We start from the raw sequence: 23,828 nt of genomic DNA, 5'->3' as shown, positions 1-23,828 counted from the left end.
TGGGACCATTCCTTCCAAGATTTTCCAAGTGTAGATTATGATATATCTCTCCCTCCTGCGTTCCAACGAGTACAAGTCAAGTGCTTCCAAGCGTTCCCAGTAGTTAAGGTGCTTGACAGAACTTATACGTGCAGTAAAGGATCTCTGTACACTCTCTAGATCTGCGATTTCACCTGCTTTGAATGGAGAAGTTAATGTACAGCAGTACATTGAGACAGGCTAAGCTACGGGAGATTCCTTGAACTAGCAACAACTTAACAGGTTAGACATTATTTTTTTTCCCGCAGGTAGCTGTTCCATTCCTATTTTGGCGAGCTCGTACATAAAATATTTTGAGTCCATATAATTTCCCCATACCTGTGACCGTTTTCGAGGGTTCTTCTATCTTTGCGGCCCGGCCTGGGGCCAGGCTTTCCAGGTGCAGCCTAATAGTATGCTGCACTTTAGCAATAAATTTTTAACGTCTGGAATGAAAATTGCTGGAATATTAATAATTTCTACATACTGGATAATTTGGACCACTGCATCAAATTTAAAAAGGAATGGCGTACTGCCTTTTTGGGATATCCTCTCATTATTTGAAGTACTGCGTCTGGAATTTAAAATACAATCTCTAACAATCGTAGCAGAAAGGAGGACCAGGAGGCACAAGATAATCACGTAACTTACACAGGGTACTAGGCAGTAGTGAATTATCATGGGGAGCGCTAAACCCGTATGATTATTATAATCATGGGGAGCACTAAACCCGTAGGATTATACAGAGCCTGTGGGGGGAATGGAAGGTATTTTGGCTCAATTCAGGGAACTGGAGCACAGATCCAGTTCCCTAGATCAAGAGCCCTCACCAGCGTCAAGGAACCTTCCTTGAAGGGGAGGGGGGGACAGTGGTGGAAGAGACAGGACACATTCAAGGCAGCTTAATGTTGAAAATGGTACAAATTACCGACAAGTTGATGAGTAAGACACATGTACAACAGTTGGGTATCTTTACCGTTGAAACGTTTCACCTACACAGTAGGCTTCTTCAGTCAAATATAGAGGCAGCAGGTGTAGTGAATGAAGATGTATACATCAAGGCAGCTTATTATTATTATAATCAAAAAGAAGCGCTAAGCCACAAGTCAAGGCAGCTTAATTAATACACAGACGTTATATAATACACATTCAGCCTCGGGTTAGGTAGTGGCACAAACTAAAGAGGACGAAGCATACACCAAGAAGAATAGCTATGACTGGTCTCTGGAGGTCAGGAATCCATAAAGTATTAAAGTGGTGCCAGAAGCTATCCCTCGACCCCTACAAACTATGTGAATACAACTAGGCGTGGAGCACACTGTACACAATAGGATCAACTTAGAGTAGGCAGCACCAGAGTGGAGCCCCATCCTTATGAAGCACCTTAACAAACTTGTGAACATACAAAGGTCTACAATCAGATTAGTTCCAGAGCTGAAGGGTTTAAACTATGAGGAGAGATTAAAGGAACAGAGCCTAACAACTCTGAAAGAGAGAGGACTAGAAGAGGCAATCACGACATATTGAAATGCAAGACCTAAGAACAGGAACGTTAGGGTATATATTTACATTCTTAAGGAAGTGTAACTAACTGGACGTAGAAATTTTTGGAGTCACGGTGAATACACAGTTTTCACAGTAGTCTCAAGACACCAGACACTAGTAATAATAACAATAATAATATTTTATTTCAGCATGATACAATGTTTGTACATAGATGGGTGACATTTAGTTACGTATACTGAAAGCCCCATAGTTATGCTGATCATTTCGCGCAAGCTTAAAGCCTAACTTAAAAACTACAATGGCAATAACGAATTAATTGATTATATATAAAGGACATTAAGAGTTAATATACAGCAAAATTAAGAATTAGAAGGAAAACAAACAAGTAGTCAATTATTACGTAAGGTCAACGCAGTTAAAGAGGAGGGGGCCATGCCTTAACTCTCACCAACACAAGTCGGTGAGAACATAAGCACACAATGACCACCAGATATGGCCCAAAATAAGGTATCAGACCACCCGACGAGCAGACTACAAACGATAACCCACCCACCCACCAACCCACCCTGCCCACCCGTGAAAGGAAACCCTACCCACCCTGAAGTGTACCACAACCCACCATCAAGAAGCCATCCACAGATCCTACCGTGATAGAATTCATCCCCTGTTGAGAAGGTACACACGGCTTTATACAGGCTGAGGGAGAGAGAGGGAGGCGAAGTTAATAAGAAGTGTCTTTCTTGTATCCTTTACTGTGTAACTTTAACCTTTCCTCCTCATCTTGTGTGTCCCCCCGCCCGTCTAATGTGTTTCTGTGCCCACTATGTAACTATCATAATTATAGAGTACCAGCACACTGCTGATGCATCTAAGTTTACTTCATAAAAACACAGTATCGCCTGTCTTCACTGAATTCTAAACTCTACATTACAGCCATCTACTGAGATGCAGATTATTATTGTCACCAGTGTAATATTTGTGTAATATACATACTATACTAGCAACATTTAGAAGCAGGCTCCCTGGCAGACAACACAACGTGGCTCAACTACTCACGTATTCCACTGTTGACAATTATTATTACTATTATCGTGGAGAAATGCTAACCTCATAGAGGTTATATACATCGATTGGGAAACGGAAGGTAATCAGGTCTGAGCTAGGAAAGGGTAATTTTATTTGTGTCAAGGGCCCTCCCTTTCAGCAGTATAAAGGCAGTTCCCTCTTGAAGTCTGAGATATATATAAGGGAAGGCAGCCGCGTTCCCTTGTGTCAACTGTCTCTGTTCCAACACAAACATCCTCTAAAAGAGGAGCTACAAGTTCTACCTTTTAGATCTAACACAAGATTACCTGGCTTCTAGTTTCACATTCAAAACTCAATATATTTGTAGAATTATCTACCGATAAATACAGATTTATCCGCCTACGAAAAGCATGGTTTACGGGGGAAGGATTCTAATCCACTTTCCCAAAGTATAAGTCGACTCTCTCTCTCTCATTATAAATATATATATATATATATATATATATATATATATATATATATATATATATATATATATATATATATATGTCGTGCCGAATAGGCAGAACTTGCGATTTTGGCTTAAATAGCAACGCTCATCTTGCCATATAGGACAAGTGAAAATTTGTGTATGCAATAATTTCGCCAAAATCATTCTGAACCTAACGAAAAAAATATATTTCACTGTGTTTACTTAGTATTAAATTATTGTAAACGTATCTAAAATATATTTAGTTGGGTTAGGCTAAAACAAATTGTTCTTGTAATAATAAGGTTAGGTAAGTTTTATAAGATTCTTTTGGTGCAAAATTATAAATTTTTACATTAATATTAATGAAAAAAATATGTCTTTAAACGTATAAGAGAAAATTTCAGAAAGGACTTAATTTTAAATGAGTTCTTGCTAATTGACCAGTTTTACATATTCGGCACGACATATATATATATATATATATATATATATATATATATATATATATATATATATATATATATATATATATATATATATATATATATATAATATATATATATATATATATATATGAGAGAGAGAGAGAGAAATATCAGTCACCAAGATTCGAACCCACTACAGGAAGACTGGCAAGATTCCCAAGTGACGCTCTTCTCCACTCGGCCACAAATGCCACATAAGCTGGGCAGCCTGGTTTACAAGCCATGTTTCTTCCCAGCCTGGGCACATCAATGGGCCTCAGACATGGCTTCAAGCCATTTCAATCTCCTCCTGTGTTCTGACCTCACAAGCGATTTTTATTTTAACGCACCACGCAAACGGGTATATACAGACAAAGCTCGCAGTCATCAGGATTCGAACCCACTACAGGAAGACTAGCAAGGTTCCCAAGTGATGCTCTTCTCTACTCAGCCACTCATATATGTCATATATTAAGTCGAGATTATTACTATACTTATATGGAAACTCTAAACCCGCAAGGGTCGCATAGCTCACGTTATCGTCCCGTCAAATGAGTGTGAGATGGGAACCTGTTGTTTAGCTCACTGCTGATCTTGTGTCTGTCTCACGAACACGTAAAAAAGACAAGTAAATCTTATATACTTCTACTTACATTCAGTGTATACATACCTTTAATATATCTAATGGTTATAATCATAGCCATATTTTTTAAAGGTATGGAGCGGTAAGCCAGCGGAAGGCCTCGGTCAGATGACCAAAAACTCCAGTTACGGGTCATCATATAACTAATACCCGCCTCAGGAAACACTTGTCCTGTTTCCTGACAAACCTTACCTAACCTAACAAACCTTTACTTTTCCGTTTTTCGTAATGGTTTCGTAATAGTTGCACCCTAGTAGCCATGGTCTGAGACCAGACCACGAGGATATTATATTCAGAACTAAACGCTAAACCCACAAGGGTCATACAGCGCTGCATGAGATACTAGACGAACAGCTCAGTTGCATCAAGTCAACTAAGGCCATATATCCACCCAGAAGTATGGGGTGAAACCGGTTCCTTTTCATAATAAAGTTTGGTGAGGGTAGTGGAGACTGCATAATAGAAGGTGGTGGCGGTGGCAGACGATGCCAAATTGTTATTTGATAAGGCGCTAACTACACGCACTCAGCCACCTACACCTAACTTATAATTATCTCTCCTTATGGTGCTGATTGCAAATGGAAACCACTCCATAAAGCCTCTGAAAATGGAAGCAACTAGGCGAAACCTTTTAATACTAGAGTCTGGCCATTGTCTAAATCCTGTTTAGACTCCTATTATTATTGAGAAGTAGTAAACCCATAAGCATCATAGTCATTGGGGTGACGTCAGTTTCATAGATGAAGCATCGATCATGAGCATCAGAGCACCAACCACTCTTGAAGGATCCAACTCTTCGTAGGTTTTAGTCGCATCATAAATACTGCTCCTCCTGTTGCTCATGTATACAGTAGGTAATGTGGAAACATTATAACCTGGATATTTAACACGTTCAGTCAAAAATACACTGCTAGATCAGAAAGTATAAGATGCAGTTCAATGCAGACAATCCTATGGAACCTATAAGCTAAATAATGTAGATCTTAGTCAAAAAGAATGCGAAAAGGGGTGTAGGAATTCTGGTTAGCAGAAATTTAAAGCCAAGACAGCAGTGCATAAAAGTTGGCAATAAGGCTAATGGAATTCTTGGCTTCATATCAAGAAGTATAAATATCTCAACTTTATATACTTCTGGTTAGACCTCATTTGAATTATGCTGCTCATGTCTGGTCTCCATTATTACAGGTTGAACGTACATGCGCTGGAAAATATACAGAGAAGGATGACGAAGTTGGTGCCATGTATTTGAATCCTTTCCTACGAAAAATAGGCTGAATGCGGCATTGAACTTGCACTCTCTGGAAAGCCGTAGAATAAGGGGGGATTTAACTGAAGTAATAAACGGAAAATAAGAATAAATAAGGGTAATATAAATAGCGTGCTGAAAGTATCTAATCAAGACAGGACTCGGAGCAGTGGAATAAAGTTAGAGAAATTTAGATTTAGAAAGGATATTGGGAAGTACTGGTTTGGCAATAGAGTTGTAGATGAATGGAACAAACTCCCAGGTACCGTCATTGAAGACCTTTGAGTAGCTTTAAATATAGGCTAGACAGATGCATGGATGGATGTGAAGTGCGAGTTAGACCTGCCTAGCATGGGCCAGTAGACATGCTGCAGTGTTGTCTGTTCTTACGTTGTTTCCGTCCATCCTGCTCCATTATCAAGGACGAGTCAAAACGTCAAAAGTTTCCTCCACGAATCGCGGATCGGTAGGAAGATATGCATTAGTGTATAGGAAGGCGGAGAGGCGGCGAGGAAGGGGTGACTGTGTTCACTAGGTTAGCACTTGGCTCTGCCTCAACATCTCCTTACGGAAGGGAATGTTAAGTTAGGCTCCACTTGCTCTCTCTCTCTCTCTCTCTCTCACTACCATTCACTTTTGGCGCTAGCGAGAAGCACTTCTTAAAGAACATTAACCATGTGTTGATGAAATTACCTACCACAACCGTCAGTTATGTTGTACTGTTTAGTTACTAAGTGACGTTGTTTGGTTAATAAACATACTAATGATCTAAAGATTTATCATTCACTGTCATTTTCTGTTACAAGATATATCTCAGGCTGAGTTGCAGTCTTCCTTTAAGGGAGTTCTTTATTATTACAATCAAAACTAAGAGCTAAACCCAGGGGGTTCCTTGATGATGACGAAGTTGGGTTTATGATCCAAGGATTTGAAGCTATCCTTCCCTGAATCAACCCTGATTACCTCCCATTCTTCAGGCGCTTCCCCATAAATCTAATAAGAATGAGGCGTTACAATCTTTGATACACTAGTTTTGTGTCTGCATCACTGATTAACAAGGCTGTTTTTGTCTTAAGTTTCTAAATTGATAGTGTTATGGTAGCGAAGTTCATTATTTTCAGCATACTGAAGTATAATCCATACAGTCAAGTCGTAATGAGCGACAGTCAGTGAACAGACAGAAGAATGGACGGAGACTAACCATAGTCCATGCATACAAGACCAACACTAGCCACTCATCCACGGAGCTTACAATTAGTTCCGTGGCTGAGTGGTTACAGCGTTGGGCTTGCTATATGCATGGGCCACGGTTCGAGTTTCCATCCATTCTTCTGTTTTTTCAATGATGGTCGTTCATTAAGACTTACCTTGGATACTGAAGTATATTTTTATTTGAATCTTTAATTTACAGGCTAAAAGCCGTCATCCGAACTCATTTCAAAGCTTAGTCCTAACTAAAAGTACTACCCCTCCCCTTGAGAAAGCTACCCACAACACTTGGCTAATACCTTACCAAGGGCAAGAGATGTAAGAAAATATGCCAAGTGTCACCCGCCCCAGCAATGAGCTCAGGTACTTCAATTGTGAGCTGGTGCTACCACCGAGCCGTCAGCTACCCTAATGTAAAACTTGTTTAACCATTAAAGAAGTCACTTTTATTAATGGTTCAGAAAGGGCAAAATAGGCGTTTAGAGATCCCTTATTGGCTAAGGTGTTGGTATTCATTCGTCAGGGAACAGGTAAATGTCTCCTGATAACCCGCTTAATGAGTAAGAAAGAGGCAGTTTACCGATGCTATATACCAATGGTTAAGCATCCACTGGAAAATAAAGTTTCTGACTTTTTTGGGGCTATCCTAGGTAATCAGCACACGTTACTAGGTATGATAATTGTACTTATGTGTACCTGTACCTAAATACACTTACTAACAGAACTAAAAGCCTCCCACTCTATTTAAAAAAACAAACAAACAAAGGATTGTCGCAGACGCCTAGGAGGAAAAGAGAGCAAAGAAGATACAAAGATACCTTTTTAGATAGCAAAAAAATTATGTACAGGACTAAACTTTATGCAGAAACTTTTCACAAAAATAGTCATGTTGGGTCCCATTGGCGAGTTAGGTGGGGATGGGATACGACTTCCTTTCCCCTACCAATAATGGCTGCGTTATTAATCAAAGTTTCACGAGTCCACGATTTTGCAATAAATTAGCTGGCAACTCTTTAAAGTAATGTGCTTTATTCAAACTAGGAGTGATAAATAGTGTTCCCATCTATTTTCAGACCGCCGGGGCAAATCTCCATGTAAATGAGCTCAACAAACTGCCGGTAGTAATGCAGACAACTAGCGACGCCAGATCCCAGTCTCTACTCACTAAAACTACAACATACACGTTAAAGAATTACCTTTGATAAGTTTGTTCCCTATCTTTCTCACGCTAAGAAAAACTCGAGAGGGGTGGGGGGAATCAGTCTGTCCTAATCCTTAATCCACGACTCGGAGAAAAAACATAATAACACTATTATAAATAACTCGGGAAAGAGTAAGAATCCACCAGTGGCAAGGCTATTCTAAAGTTAAGAAGCGTTGTTTGGCTTGGTAACTTGAATTTCAGACTATCTTGCTTCCGGTCCAATCCTGTCCATTGCTAGGGTTAATAATATTACATAATCTGTACACAATACACAATAATAATCTGTATTTCTGTATATGATACAACTGATGCAAATTTAAGTCAGGTTTGCTTAAGATATCAATCAAATTTAACCAATTAAAACATACAATAATACCAACACATGTATTGCAAAAAAAAAGACTAAAAATAATATAATCAAATTAGACGCTGAATTCGAAAAAAGGACTAGACGATGTTTTTGCAGAGCGAACAGAAAACGGTGACCAGTTGAGAAAACTGAGATGGGCTGAGAAATTATTATTATTATAATCAAGGGGGAAGCGCTAAACCCGGAGGATTATACAGCGCCTGGGGGGGGATGTGGAAAGCATTCAGGCTTAATTCGGGGAACTGGAGCACAGATCTAATTCCCTAAATCAAGAGCCCCTCACCAACATCAAGGAACCTTCCTTGAGGGGTGGGCTGAGAAAGCATGAAATAAAACATCAAGTTCACATTTTACTGTCGTAGTTTCTTTACAGACGGTTTTGATTAGAAGTAAAATATTCGACGTTTGCCTTGGAGGCTGAGCTTCAAGGTAAAGTACTCAGATCTATAAAAACATCCGAAGTCCGTCACTCTGAAAGCCTTATGTCACCAAGAACTCAAACTGTCAACTCCAGTTCCATGGTCATGTAATGATGGAAATTTATGTGACACTTGAAATTGCCCTCGATCAACGTGGTTACTGTGGAGATGCGGGAATGCGGGCTGCAAATAAAACAGTTTACTAGACCAGATGGGCAGCCAAGAGTACAGATCTAAGGACGAGACTGAAGTGTTAACCCGTGATTTACCTGTGACCTGTTTCAAGAGCTACTCTCGCGGCCCGGCCTGGGATCAGGCCTCCCTGTTGATTGCTTGGTCAACTAGGCTGTTGGTGTTGGCGGCTCGCTGGCCCACATATCCTTGAAAGTATGGTTGACTTGTCACACCGCTGAGGCAGTGATCCAGTTCCATCTTGAATGCTTCCCACACTTGTTTCTAATAGCAGGTAGCAGGTTGAAAAGTAGAGGCCTGCGGATGTTAACAATTCTTTCTGTCCCCATTGCATCCCTGCTTTTCCATTTATTATACATTTCCTCCCACATCTCTCACTCCGGTACGTTATGGTAGAGTGCACATTTGAGACCAAGCCTTCCAGTATCTTTTAAAGCTCTCGCTTCATCTCAAGGAAGGTTCCTTGATGCTGGTGAGGGGCTCTTGATCTAGGGAATTGGATCTGTGCTCCAGTTCACTGAATTAAACCTGAATACCTTCCACATCCCACACAAGCGCTGTATAATCCTACAGGATAATAAAATAATATAGCTCTCGCTTTAGTCAGGTTGAAATCACAGTGGGTAACTAGTACCGACAAATGAATAAAAGATACAACTTATACCAGTAGCCTCTAGTTCACCTGTGGTCTCTTCCGGAGGTCACCTCTCACAGAGCTTCTTCAACATACAAGAGAAGCTCCTGGTGAGCGAAACGTTTCCTAACAAAAAGTTCCCCATATGATCTATATGTGTCGTTATACATTTAAGTTCATATATGATTTTAGACTATTATGCAGTTATGTAAATGAACACATTTTGAAACTAATGTAACATTTTATTGTGGCAACGTTTCGCTCTCCAGGAGCGAAACTTGACAAGGCTCCAGGAGAGCGAAACGTTACAATAAAATGTCACATTAGCTGCATCTGTGTCCAATTACCTAACATTATGTCGGTACTGCTAACATTATTACTAATATGGTTATACAATGATGTGAAACGCAAAATTGTTAGAAACATACATTTAGAGATAAATTATATAAATTTAACCTAGAATAACACAAAACAGTAACATTTCCGAAGTTCGAATAAAAATAGATGTAGTTATGACAAACAACAGAATACAGACATACGGGTAAATACCCAGGCACACGCCAAGACACTGGTCATCAACACACTTCCATATTCAGTTACCGACACATTCCAGGTGGTCTCATTATCCACAGAGAGTATGCCGACTACATACATGCTACTCGCTTGGACTGCGTTAATAATGATAAAAGACTGTACAAGCTCTTCTAAACATGCGATGCCCTGGATAAAATGGCGTATTGCAGGTATGTAGACCAAGGCATTACTTTGACAAGCTTTTAGGTGGAGTTTCGCTATGTGGAACTTTGTCCCAATAAACAGTTTGTTTTGCAGCTTATCTTTCTCTGTATATGATGCTTTGCTCATCGTAAGACCAATGGAAATAAGTGACTTTTTTTGGTTATCCTAGGTAATTTATGTATATGATACTCTGCTTAACAATTCGCAGACGGGCGAAATTTTAACAATCCCTCAGCCCACAGCAGGATTCGAATCTGCACACTCCGCACCAAAGCGTGACACAGTACTCTGATACAGCGTGCAGGTTCGAATCCTGCTGTGTACCGAGAGATATGTAACTATGTATGATAACTTAAGTAACTGTATTTATGTGTACCTGTACCTAAATAAACTTACTTAGCAGTTCAGTGGTAGGGCTTTTGGATTACAAATCAAGGACCGGTTCAATACGGGAAGGGGGGCGGGGTGAATAGGGGCATGGGGAAAGGCGAGACGTATTTGGCCACAAGAGGCGCATTATTAACTTCGAGTGCTTGCGTTTTCTGGCGACCGCTTAAAAAAAAAAAAAAGTTATAAGATGTCCTGTTGGGTGCTAGCAGACTGCTGTGGATGGCATCCTGAAGAGGACCGATTTACCCCAATGGAAATATGCCTCACTGTTTGGCTTTCTTGGGTGGTTTATCCCTGGGTTACAACCCTCCAGGGTCAATAATTAAAAATATTCTTCATCTTCACAAAGTTATATGTTAGTGACAAGGTCAAAGTCAATACGTATCTGAAAATAATATATTTGAAGTACGGTGCCTGTTGCCCCTTATTTTTTCTAGGTGGCTAGGCCAAGGCTGAATTATTATTAAATTCTAAATCAATGGCCAAACTTTCATGGATCATAGAGACAGGGTAAATAGTGTTATTTAAATATTTCTAAATGCTCCAATTCGCAACAAAGGCATATGAAAAGCTAAATTTATATACACTAAGTGAATGTGACTGACCTGACTAGGTCAAGGCATTGGCTTGTGGGAGAATAGGACCTGCCTCGCATGGGCCAATAGGCCTACTGCAGTGTTTCTTCTTATGAAAATATTTCAGTTCAAAAAAATCGCTAGTATGGTTGACAGATAAAGCTTACATGAATTAATAGATTACACATTTAATTCTCAAAGTAAAACATTACAGCGCCTGGGGGAAGAGGAGGCAATAAGGTTTGATCCAAGGAAAAGGAGGACAGGTTCAATTCCTTGCATCAAGAGCCCCTCAAAGGCATCAAGGGGCCTCCTCGAGGAGGATAAGGCCACACAACAGTCCTTTCCTGACTACAAATTCACTGTGAATTATGCATGAGCTGGTGGTGCTATTTTATTTGTTACAAGAAACGGTTAAATTTCTCTTGACACGGGTCTGAGTCATGTGATACCCGCTTGGTGAGGCTTTGGTCATCTGACCAAGGCCTTCCACTGGTTTATTACCCCCCCCCCCCGAAAAATAAGTATCAGCTAATATGATGCAATAACCAAGGTCTTTCGGTGGGTTATCTCCCCCCCCCTGAAAAATATCACTCAAGATGTGATAACCAAGGCTTTTCATCTTATGTAAAAGACAAAGGACATCATTTAGAGGATGGATATGGGGTGGCCTCGCATGGGCCAGTAGGCCTGCTTCAGTGTTCTTTCTTTCTTATGTTGTTAGGTAAGACACATATGAACATTAAAATGGTATAAAATACCGACAGATTGTTAGGTAAGACACATATGCAACAGTTAGGTATCTTTATTTTGAAACGTTTCGCCTACACAGTAGGCTTCTTCAGTCGAGTACAGAAAAGTTGATAGAAGCAGAAGATACTTGAAGACGATGTAATCAGTCCATCACCCTTAAAGTTTTGAGGTGGTCAGTCCCTCAGTCTGTACTCGACTGAAGAAGCCTACTGTGTAGGCGAAACGTTTCAAAATAAAGATACCTAACTGTTGCATATGTGTCTTACCTAACAAGACACATATGCAACAGTTAGGTATCTTTATTATGAAACGTTTCGCCTACACAGTAGGCTTCTTCAGTCAAGTACAGAAAAGTTGATAGAAGCAGAAGATACTTGAAGACGATGTAATCAGTCCATCACCCTTAAAGTTTTGAGGTTAAAGTTGCAAGAGAATCGAAGACTAACCCAAAAGGATTCTTTCAGGTATACAGAAGTAAGATCAGGGACAAGATAGGCCCACTCAAAAGTTCCTCGGGTCAGCTCACTGACAGTGATAAGGAAATGTGTAGAATTTTTAACACATACTTCCTCTCAGTTTTTACACAGGAGGATACCAGCGATATTCCAGTAATGATAAATTATGTAGAACAGGACGATAATAAACTGTGTACTATTAGGGTCACAAGTGACATGGTCCTTAGGCAAATAGATAAATTAAAACCTAACAAATCCCCAGGCCCTGATGAACTGTATGCAAGGGTTCTAAAGGAATGTAAAGAGGAGCTTAGCACACCTTTGGCTAATCTTTTCAACATATCACTACAAACTGGCATGGTGCCAGATAAGTGGAAAATGGCAAATGTGATACCTATTTTCAAAACAGGTGACAGGTCCTTAGCTTCGAACTATAGACCAATAAGCCTAACCTCCATAGTGGGAAAATTTATGGAATCAATAATTGCCGAGGCAGTTCGTAGCCACCTTGAAAAGCATAAATTAATCAACGAATCTCAGCATGGTTTTACAAAGGGGCGTTCCTGCCTTACGAATTTATTAACTTTTTTCACTAAGGTATTTGAGGAGGTAGATCATGGTAATGAATATGATATTGTGTATATGGACTTCAGTAAGGCTTTTGACAGGGTCCCACATCAGAGACTATTGAGGAAAATTAAAGCACATGGAATAGGAGGAGAAATTTTTTCCTGGATAGAGGCATGGTTGACAAATAGGCAGCAGAGAGTTTGCATAAATGGGGAGAAATCAGAGTGGGGAAGTGTCACGAGCGGTGTTCCACAGGGGTCAGTGTTGGGCCCCCTGCTGTTCACAATCTACATAAACGACATAGATGAGGGCATAAAGAGCGACATCGGCAAGTTTGCCGATGTAAAGTAAAAGGACACAAGTGCAACTAATGTGACATTTATTGTGGCAACGTTTCGCTCTCCAGGAGCTTTATCAAGCCATTACAAACAATACATGGACACAGAGGGTATATAAAGGCTCAGAGTGAGGTGAATACTAGTGAGGTACCATTTCGATGTTCACTAGTGGTAGTAGTAGTAGTAGTAGTAGTAGTAGTAGTGGTAGTGACAAAAGTAATACAATATGGTAGAGCAATTAATTCGTACATGAGTAAAAGGATATAAAAGCTATTACTTGGGTAACATAAAAATAGGTTGGACAAATATAGACTGGAATGAGGCAGGTTGTTTCAGTGTTCACTCTCTGTGCTTTGTGTAGTATAACAGGAGAGACTATGTGATGGCAGGGTTTACTGTTTTCAGGAGGATTCTTGCTAAGACTTCGGAGATGGTGAAGCTGCCGTTGTTTTGTTTAATTGTATTCGAAACAGCGATCAGTGCTGATTCAAGGCACTTGCGTGTGCGGAAATTAGTTTCTTTTATCACTAATTGGGCGTCTCTGAATTTCATAAGATGATTGGTGGAATTTCGGTGTTGTACACAGGCGTTGTTTAAGTTGTCGTTCCTACATGCGTATATGTGTTCATTGAGGCGGGTGTCGAGGTTTCTTGCTGTTTCACCTACGTAGATCTTGTCACAGCCTCCACAGGGTATAGTGTAAACTCCTGCATTGACTGGTTCGTGGTGCTTGGGTTTTGTCCTGGTTAGATCTTTTATTGAAGTGGTAGAAGCGATGGCGACTCTGGTGTTAGCTTGTGAAAGTACTTTTGAGACGTTTAGTGCAACCTGGCTGTTGGGAAGAATTATGACTTTGTTGGGAGCGGTGTTGATGCGTGGAGAATTGATGATCTGAAGAGCTCTTTTCTTGCAGTCTTTGATGAAAAAAGAAGGAAATTGTAACTCAGTGAATGTTTGGTGAATGTAAGTACATTCCTCGTCAAGAAACTCAGGACTACAAATTCGGTATGCTCTTAGGAAAAACCCGATGATGATGCCTCTTTTGGTCTTGGTATCTTGACTGGAATAGAAGTGTGTGAGATCATTTTTATTGGTGGGTTTCCGATAAACTTGAAATCTTAGGTTGTTGTCTACTTTGTGAATGAGGACGTCGAGGAAAGGTAGCTTGTCATTGGACTCTTCTTCTAGTGTAAACTGAATCGCTGGTTCAACTGCGTTGAGCCTTGCCTGAAGATCCCGTACATCAAAACGTTTTGGAGTTATTACGAGGACATCGTCCACGTAACGTAACCAAGTGACGCTTGAAGGGATGATGTTGGCGAAGTGTTCGGACTCTAGGTGTTCCATGTATAAGTTGGCTAGGACGGCACTTATTGGGGACCCCATTCCCATGCCGTAGGTTTGTTTGTAGAGCTTGTTATTGAAGGAAAAACAGTTGAAGTTAACACAGAGTTCAATCAAGTCAACAAAATCTCCGGGAGGTAAAGGAAGATTAAGGTCCTGGTTGACTTTACGTCGTAGAACCTCGATGGCTTTTTTGGTAGGTACTTTTGTGAAGAGGGAAGTCACATCCAAACTGCTTAGTTTCTTGTTACGGATGGAGAGGTTACGGATGCGGTTGAGAAGGTCGCCTGAGTGTTTAAGATGAGCGGGGCTGATGGTCCCCAGAAGGCAGGAAAGATGTTTGGCAAGAACTCCGGCTAGTGTACAACACCGAAATTCCACCAATCATCTTATGAAATTCAGAGACGCCCAATTAGTGATAAAAGAAACTAATTTCCGCACACGCAAGTGCCTTGAATCAGCACTGATCGCTGTTTCGAATACAATTAAACAAAACAACGGCAGCTTCACCATCTCCGAAGTCTTAGCAAGAATCCTCCTGAAAACAGTAAACCCTGCCATCACATAGTCTCTCCTGTTATACTACACAAAGCACAGAGAGTGAACACTGAAACAACCTGCCTCATTCCAGTCTATATTTGTCCAACCTATTTTTATGTTACCCAAGTAATAGCTTTTATATCCTTTTACTCATGTACGAATTAATTGCTCTACCATATTGTATTACTTTTGTCACTACCACTACTACTACTACTACTACTACTACTACTACCACTAGTGAACATCGAAATGGTACCTCACTAGTATTCACCTCACTCTGAGCCTTTATATACCCTCTGTGTCCATGTATTGTTTGTAATGGCTTGATAAAGCTCCTGGAGAGCGAAACGTTGCCACAATAAATGTCACATTAGTTGCACTTGTGTCCTTTTACTTTACATATTGTCGGTAATTCTACCAACTTTATTACAAGTTTGCCGATGACACCAAAATAGGCCGTCGAATTCATTCTGACGAGGACATTCGAGCACTCCAGGAAGATTTGAATAGACTGATGCAGTGGTCGGAGAAGTGGCAGATGCAGTTTAATATAGACAAATGCAAAGTTCTAAATGTTGGACAGGACAATAACCATGCCACATATAAACTAAATAATGTAGATCTTAATATTACGGATTGCGAAAAAGATTTAGGAGTTCTGGTTAGCAGTAATCTGAAACCAAGACAACAGTGCATAAGTGTTCGCAATAAAGCTAATAGAATCCTTGGCTTCATATCAAGAAGCATAAATAATAGGAGTCCTCAGGTTGTTCTTCAACTCTATACATCCTTGGTTAGGCCTCATTTAGATTATGCTGCACAGTTTTGGTCACCTTATTACAGAATGGATATAAATTCTCTGGAAAATGTACAAAGGAGGATGACAAAGTTGATCCCATGTATCAGAAACCTTCCCTATGAGGATAGACTAAGGGCCCTGAATCTGCACTCTCTAGAAAGACGTAGAATTAGGGGGGATATGATTGAGGTGTATAAATGGAAGACAGGAATAAATAAAGGGGATGTAAATAGTGTGCTGAAAATATCTAGCCTAGACAGGACTCGCAGCAATGGTTTTAAGTTGGAAAAATTCAGATTCAGGAAGGATATAGGAAAGTACTGGTTTGGTAATAGAGTTGTGGATGAGTGGAACAAACTCCCAAGTACCGTTATAGAGGCCAGAACGTTGTGTAGCTTTAAAAATAGGTTGGATAAATACATGAGTGGATGTGGGTGGGTGTGAGTTAGACCTGATAGCTTGTGCTACCAGGTCGGTTGCCGTGTTCCTCCCTTAAGTCAATGTGACCTGACCTGACTAGGTTGGGTGCATTGGCTTAAGCCGGTAGGAGACTTGGACCTGCCTCGCATGGGCCAGTGGGCCTTCTGCAGTGTTCCTTCGTTCTTATGTTCTTATGTTCAGTCTGGAGAAGAGCATTGTTCCATAGTATGAAACAATATGGAGATGAAGTGACAGGATGGAGCTTTTTAATGATCCAGACAATATTCTGAATTAAGACCTATTCGATCATTCTTTCAAAGCGTCACTACCGTGTTTGATTTATTTTTGTGGTAGTCTTAATTACTTATAAAGCAAATGCCAATCACCTATGCACTACCAAATTCAATAATAACCTAAATGACTAAATTTAATCGATTAATGTACACGATTTCCAGATTTAATGTAACGAAATTTAAGCTTAAGCAAACGAAAGTTTTAAGCTCTAATAACATCTGCATGACAAAATAAAACTCAACAATTTGTACTCTCCCAACACTGGGATGCATAATAACACAGGAGGAAAGAAGAGTAAATATACTGCCCTGTCACTTAACTATGATAACCTGCCTAGTGTGTCTTCATGACTAACACGCTACGCAACACTGTCATTAAACTAATTATTATTAGCTATAATAGTATTGTTGCATATGCAATTGCAAGAACACAATTTCATTATAGATGTCAAGGTGAATAGGTAACTATGGAAAACACGTTACTCATGCTCAATAATAACCCACATGGAGACAAATTCTGATGATTAATTAATCTGTATATTTCCATCCCCTTCTGGGATCCTCTTTAGCTCCTGAAGAGGATTCCAGAAGGGGATCGAAATACACGGATCAATTAATCTGAGTTTCCGTCTCAATTTGGGTTATTATTGAACACTGACAAGTGTTCAATACGTTTCAGTAATCCATGTTAATCATATACAAAGGTATTTAAAAATGAAAACTAAAGATTTCATTCTGGTTAACCCAAAGGGTTAGCAACCCCAAGATAACCCAGTAAAGCCACGTCTGGCTTATTTACATTATAATCCTTATTAATGCATCGCCATCAATGATGCAGTGAACAGGCTTTATTCTTTAAGTAAATGTTGATAGCCCTTGCTGATGTGTTGTTCATTTGCATAAAAAAAGTGAAAGTAGCATTATTATATATCCTGGCAACTTAGTCTAGGTGAAAGAGGTTACATTGCAACACTCCAGCTGTTATCACACGCATTATATAATGACGTTTTGTGTATTTATTATTTATTCAAGGATACAGTTTAATTGTTAGAAGTTCAAAATGTACTTGTACTTAAGCAGTATATTACAAAAAATGTACCCTCGCACCTTCAGTGTAGATTTTATAGTAATTTGTACAGCTGTTGTAACCTCTTAGTAGGTTTACTGAGGTACATTATATACAAAGTACAATTGCCATACATAGTATAAACTAGGTTAATCCAAATAATTATAATCATAACCAAGCGTTAAACCTGCAAGGGTCATACAGCAGGATAACCCTTCCCCCCAAAAAGTTAAAGTGATTTATTTCCATAGGAATTATTTGTTCATGACTATAAAATGCACCTGTGTCGAGGCACTGGTGGTAGGTATTAAGAGAACACAAGGGGTCAATGGCACCTACTGTGTCATCACTGATGATCTCTCTCTTCTCTCTGGAGTCCCATGGCTGCCAGACGTGCCCACTGGCACCGAGAGGGTGCCCCCATGCCCCTGGCACTAGCAGGCTCGTCACCACCGTCACCAGAACGAGGATAGACGGTACATGGAGCCCTTCCCGGGGACATAAGGTCGACAGCTGCCTGCGCGTGGTGTATACGCCCCTACTGAGGCTGGAGGGTTTGTTTTGGTTGTGTGGTGGGTGGCATAGTGTGTCTGGCACTGGCACCCTCCTCAGTGTGTGTTTCTCACTACTGCTGCTGCCACTCCTCGCACACCCCAGGCTTCCTCTCGGACTTCTAGCTTCCATGGTAGTACTGATCAATGAATAACAAGAAGCAGAAGTAGGGCGGGCTGGGTGCCACCAGGTCGTCTGCTACTCTACTCTACACTACACACCTCACACACACACTCCCTATGTGACATCTTCACTATGTACCCCAGAAGCACATACAGAATTCACAAATAAATAGTCTCCTACAGTGGAGACGCGGGTGCAAAATTCAACACGATATATTATTCATGCTAGGATAAAAGAGTGTATTCCGGGGATGACAGGGGCAGCATTAAGTGACAAGTGGTAGCGGAGATGACAATGGTAAGAGTAACATGACCTGGTGGAGAGAGTAACCTGCCCACCACTCTTAGTGTTCGCACAGGAGAACCACAGTACACCCTCCCCTCGACAACCAAGGCGACACTGTGGAGTCACTAGAGGAGTCCAGCACTCAACTCCCAGACTGTTGCCAGACACCGCCTCACCACGTGTACGTACAAACCTGTCGCAGCCGTCCACTCTTGTACACTCAAGATGTCTTTCTCACTGTAAATACACTGAAAGTTTGTCATCATACCTGTTTTAGGGAATGAAGTATTCTTCATGTTAGCGTAAGAGTATATTTCAGCTTGAATGACCAATGCACGTGCGAGGCTTTAAACATCTTCCTTAAACGTCTGACGGTGTCATATGCATCTCTAGATCAATAAACTTACGAATATATTTCTCAAATGGTGGCATATGTATTCCCAGATAAGTATGTATACTAACATCTTCCTCAAATACCTGAAGGTGTGATGCATCTCCAGATCCCTCAAGTTAATACGAACGTTGCAGCAAAAGTTATCCTTCAAACTTGACACTTAAAGAGGAAGATGCCTTAATACACGAGAAGATATCTTTATCCAGTGAAATAAAACAACCATATCCCCTTTCTTCACATTAAACTATTTCCTCCTATCCCACAGGTAAACTCCAGGTAAACTCCAGGTGCTGTATGACTGTCTTCCGCTTTCCCGTGATTTAACGTAATTTTGATAAAAATTCAACGTTTCGACGACCATTCACGATCATCAGGATATATATATAAAACATTACACTGATACACAATATATAAACAGATTGTTAAATAATAAGTTAAAACAGTATAAACGCTAAAAGAATACAGTGAAGAGAGTTACCTCAGGAGGAGGGAGACAGCCAGGTAGTGGCCACATGGAGACTCCAGACCCAACCACATCTACGGGCTGGAGTTTTGAGACTCTATGACCGCGGGTTCAATCCCAGCCGGGGGTATGGTTTTTTTCTACCACATCTATAAATCATAAAAGCTTTTCGTGGGACACAACCATTTCACTATAACTTATCCAACTGGTGATACATTGTCATTAAGCACTTGTGAAGGAATAAACAAAGATAAATTTAATTTGTGATTAACTCATTTGTAAGTTTTAAACAGTGTTTTTTAATACTGCAACTCAAAATAAGGCAGTTTAATATAATTATAGCCATAGGTAGCAGTTTATTATCCAAAAAATTATTAACATTTCTCAAACAATGAAAGATGGTAACTAGTAAACAAGAATCTTCTAAAAATTAATTTCTGTATAAAAACAGACCAGTTTGAACACATTAAGTAATGTCTATTATTTGAAATATTTATATTATTTTATTTAATCAAGGTCTTATTTTTTTATTCTTAGTTCTTCCCTTGTTTAAATAAATGAAGGCTATTCACTTTTTTGTATGCATCAGAGAGCATTAGTAGAGTGAAGGCATCGTACTACGTAACCTTCCTTAAGGATGTTTTTGAATGTCAAAGTCCTTGGGGACCCTGTCCCACCGGGCCTCCTGATGGATTAGGATCTGATCATCAAGGCTGTTCTTGTTGGCTGCATGCAGCTCAGCGTACGAACCACATTATCTCTCAGTCCATAGCAGGATTCGAGCCTGCATACTCTGCATCAGAGTACAGAGTGCTTGAGCCACAGCCGAACCCCAGACCAGGCTTACCTAGAGGAGTATACCTGAAGGAAGTTCCGGGGGTCAACGCCCCCGTGGCCACGTCCATGACCAGGCTTACCTAGAGGAGTATACCTGAAGGAAGTTCCGGGGGTCAACGCCCCCGTAACTTATCACAAGCCTCGGGGCTTGTGATAAGTTATTTCATCAAACTCTGCCACATTCAGATTTTGTAGCAGATTTCGAAATGCTTAACAATTCGCAAACGGGCGAAATTATATATATTATTTATTGTATATGTGTATATAAAAGTCAAAACACCATTTACCCAAGATATCCTAATACATAAGTCAAAGCCTTGTAGCGTAAGTGTAATTTTGTAATAGCTGGAGGTCAAAACATGTGGACGAGCACTGTTTGCTAAATTTCTATCTCCATGTGAGTTATCACTTAACTTTGACAAGGATAAAATGCCCAGGCAAACAACTTCAAATCCCTGGTAAAGTAGCGGGGAGTCGATGTGTTCCCTCCACAAGGTTGACTTGACAATACTTACTCTGTCCTACCCAAGGTCAGGGAACTTTACTCTTAATGAAACGCGTCTTGTTACTCTTAATATTTTTTGGTGTGTATTATGGGAATAAATGCAAATTAATAAGCTTACCACACTACAGTGAAGCTCTTACAGCATAAGACCTTCACTGAAATTCTTATCACTCCGCTAGATAGTACGTATATCGCTTTTTTGGTAGCAATTTTAGCTACCCACTAAACCATCGTATTTCCTTGTAATAGTTCACCATAATCTATAATAATAAAAATATCACATTCTGTAATAATATTTCATAATGTTCTTTAATAAAAGTACTCCATAATAATCCGTAATAACAACAGCATTTCATTATAACGTACTGTAATAGTACCCCCATAAAGCCTTATAATAAATCCTTCATAATTCCCTATAATAATAGTGCCACACTAATTACACAATACTGTCTACCAGATCCTCCTACATTAGGCGTTTATATATACCTCAATATATGCATATCATGCCCATTATTCTTCACTAGGAAGTAAAAATCACTACTTAGTCTATATTTACAAGAACAGTGTGTACACAATGTGTGTATATAGTGTGTTTATAGATCATGTACAAGGTATATACACATAGCTTAAGCGTATATTTAGTGTAAATTATGTGTGAGATTTCACTGAGAAAAAGTAAAAACCACTAGGCCTTTTGGATCTATTGTACAGCATCAACAAACAAAGACATGATCTTGCACACACACACACACACACACACACACACACACACACACGCACGCACGTGTATGTTAGGCCCATATTGGAGTATGCGGCACCAGTTTGGAACCCACACCTAGCCAAGCACGTGAAGAAACTAGAGAAAGTGCAAAGGTTTGCAACAAGACTAGTCCCAGAGCTAAGAGGTATGTCCTACGAGGAGAGGTTAAGGGAAATAAACCTGACGACACTGGAGGACAGGAGAGATAGGGGGGACATGATAACGACATACAAAATACTGAGAGGAATTGACAAGGTGGACAAAGACAGGATGTTCCAGAGATTGGACACAGTAACAAGGGGACACAGTTGGAAGCTGAAGACACAGATGAATCACAGGGATGTTAGGAAGTATTTCTTCAGCCACAGAGTAGTCAGTAAGTGGAATAGTTTGGGAAGCGATGTAGTGGAGGCAGGATCCATACATAGCTTTAAGCAGAGGTATGATAAAGCTCACAGCTCAGGGAGAGTGACCTAGTAGCGATCAGTGAAGAGGCGGGGCCAGGAACTCGGACTCGACCCCCGCAACCTCAACTAGGTGAGTACACACACACACACACACACACACACACACACACACACACACACACACACACACACATTGATCTCGAAACCCAGACAAGGCATAGAAACAGAGTCATAACATGACATACACAAACCTACACCTGAACAAAAAAAAAAAGACATGACATACAGCAATCCAGACGTGGCTATATGTCCAGACACAGAAGGGGCTATCACTAGCCATCGTCCGTAAGTCTCCAGGGCCCGGTCTGGAAGTAGGGCGGAGCAAGTCCGCTGACTTAGTGTTCAGGATTCTGTTTCTTGGATGCTGGAAGGAAAAATGCTGTGTTAATCTTTGGTCTTATATTAGAAAGCTGCAACGGTTTTTTACCGTCTTCAGGACAACAATCTTCGTCTGTTGGCAGGACAACAGATGGTATACTTTTTTTTAGGACAACAGTCTTCTGTTGGCAGGACAACAATGATCTGTTGGCAGGACAACAGTGGTCTTCTGTTTGCAGGACAACAGTGGTCTTCTGTTTGCAGGACAAGAGTGGTCTTTTGTTGGCAGGAAGAGACACGCCGTTCCTACGGTACCTTCGTCCTCGGTAAGTCTCACCCTTGACATCTGTTTACGTAGCGGGCTGTTTTTATTTTTTGTATACCGCTGGTAGTAAATGATTTTAGCTGACACAGGTCTTCCATTACTCGCTGAACGAGTACTAAATGTCTGGTTGCTGAGTATAAGAGTACTTAGCTGTCTTGTTGCTGACTGTATGAGTACTTACATGTCTTGTTGTTGGGTATATAAGAGAACTTCATGTCTTGTTGCTGACTGTATGAGTACTTACATGTCTTGTTGTTGGGTATATAAGAGAACTTCATGTCTTGTTGCTGACTGTATGAGTACTTACATGTCTTGTTGTTGGGTATATAAGAGAACTTCGTGTCTTGTTGCTGACTGTATGAGTACTTACATGTCTTGTTGTTGGGTATATAAGAGAACTTCATGTCTTGTTGCTGACTGTATGAGTACTTACATGTATTGTTGAGTATATATGAGTACATATCTTGTTACTAGCTGTACGAGTACTAAATATCTGGTTGCCAGCAGGTTAACTAAACCTCTGTTTTTTTTTTCAGTGTGCAGTAATAATAATAATAATAATAATAATAATAATAATAATAATAATAATAATAATAATAATAATAATAATAATAATAATAATATATAATACATAATTCTTTTTTCTCCCTTTCCAATATACCTTCATGTTCTTTTTACTGGAACCACTGTAAATCAATTATCTGAAAACAGTCAAGTGTATTTTGGTAAATGTGGAGGATTTTAATAGTGGCGATAATGTGAGTGGTGTTAGTTGATGGTGCGAGTTGTTATGCTTGTTACCCTGACTGCCTGACCATGTCTGCTGCCCTACCCACACTCTACTGCTGCGTCTGCTTGTCTGCCCACATATCTGCTGCTGCGTCTGCTTGTCTGCTGCTACATCCACTTGTTTATCTTCACTGGTTGTCTGTCCGCATTGCTGCTGTGTCTGCATGTCTGCACAGTCTGCTGCTGCATCTACTTGTTTGCCCACACTGTCTGCCCACACAGTCTGCTGCCGTGTGTCTACAAATGCTCAAACATATGTACGTTTATAAATTCATGTGCTGATGATGCTATAACGTGTACACAAAATATGTGTACATACTGATAAT

The 23,828-nt window shown here is 40.2% G+C and overlaps 1 protein-coding gene across 1 annotated transcript in view; it reads right to left on the bottom strand.

Moving 5' to 3' along the window:
- LOC128699444 (matrix metalloproteinase-25) overlaps window positions 1–18,771 on the bottom strand; it is a 516,333-nt gene extending 497,562 nt beyond the window's left edge. Inside the window, exon 1 of the mRNA XM_053792195.2 lies at window positions 18,024–18,771. Coding sequence (XP_053648170.1) covers window positions 18,024–18,368 — 345 coding nt within the window. The 5' untranslated portion in view covers window positions 18,369–18,771. The remainder of the gene's footprint in view (window positions 1–18,023) is intronic.
- Between the last annotated feature and the right edge of the window lie 5,057 nt (window positions 18,772–23,828).

Source organism: Cherax quadricarinatus, chromosome 61, assembly GCF_038502225.1.
Source record: "Cherax quadricarinatus isolate ZL_2023a chromosome 61, ASM3850222v1, whole genome shotgun sequence".
In the NCBI taxonomy this organism is placed as follows: Eukaryota; Metazoa; Arthropoda; class Malacostraca; order Decapoda; family Parastacidae; genus Cherax; species Cherax quadricarinatus.
The sequence above is the reverse complement of the archived record's forward strand: the minus strand, read 5'-3'. Positions and strand labels throughout refer to the sequence as shown.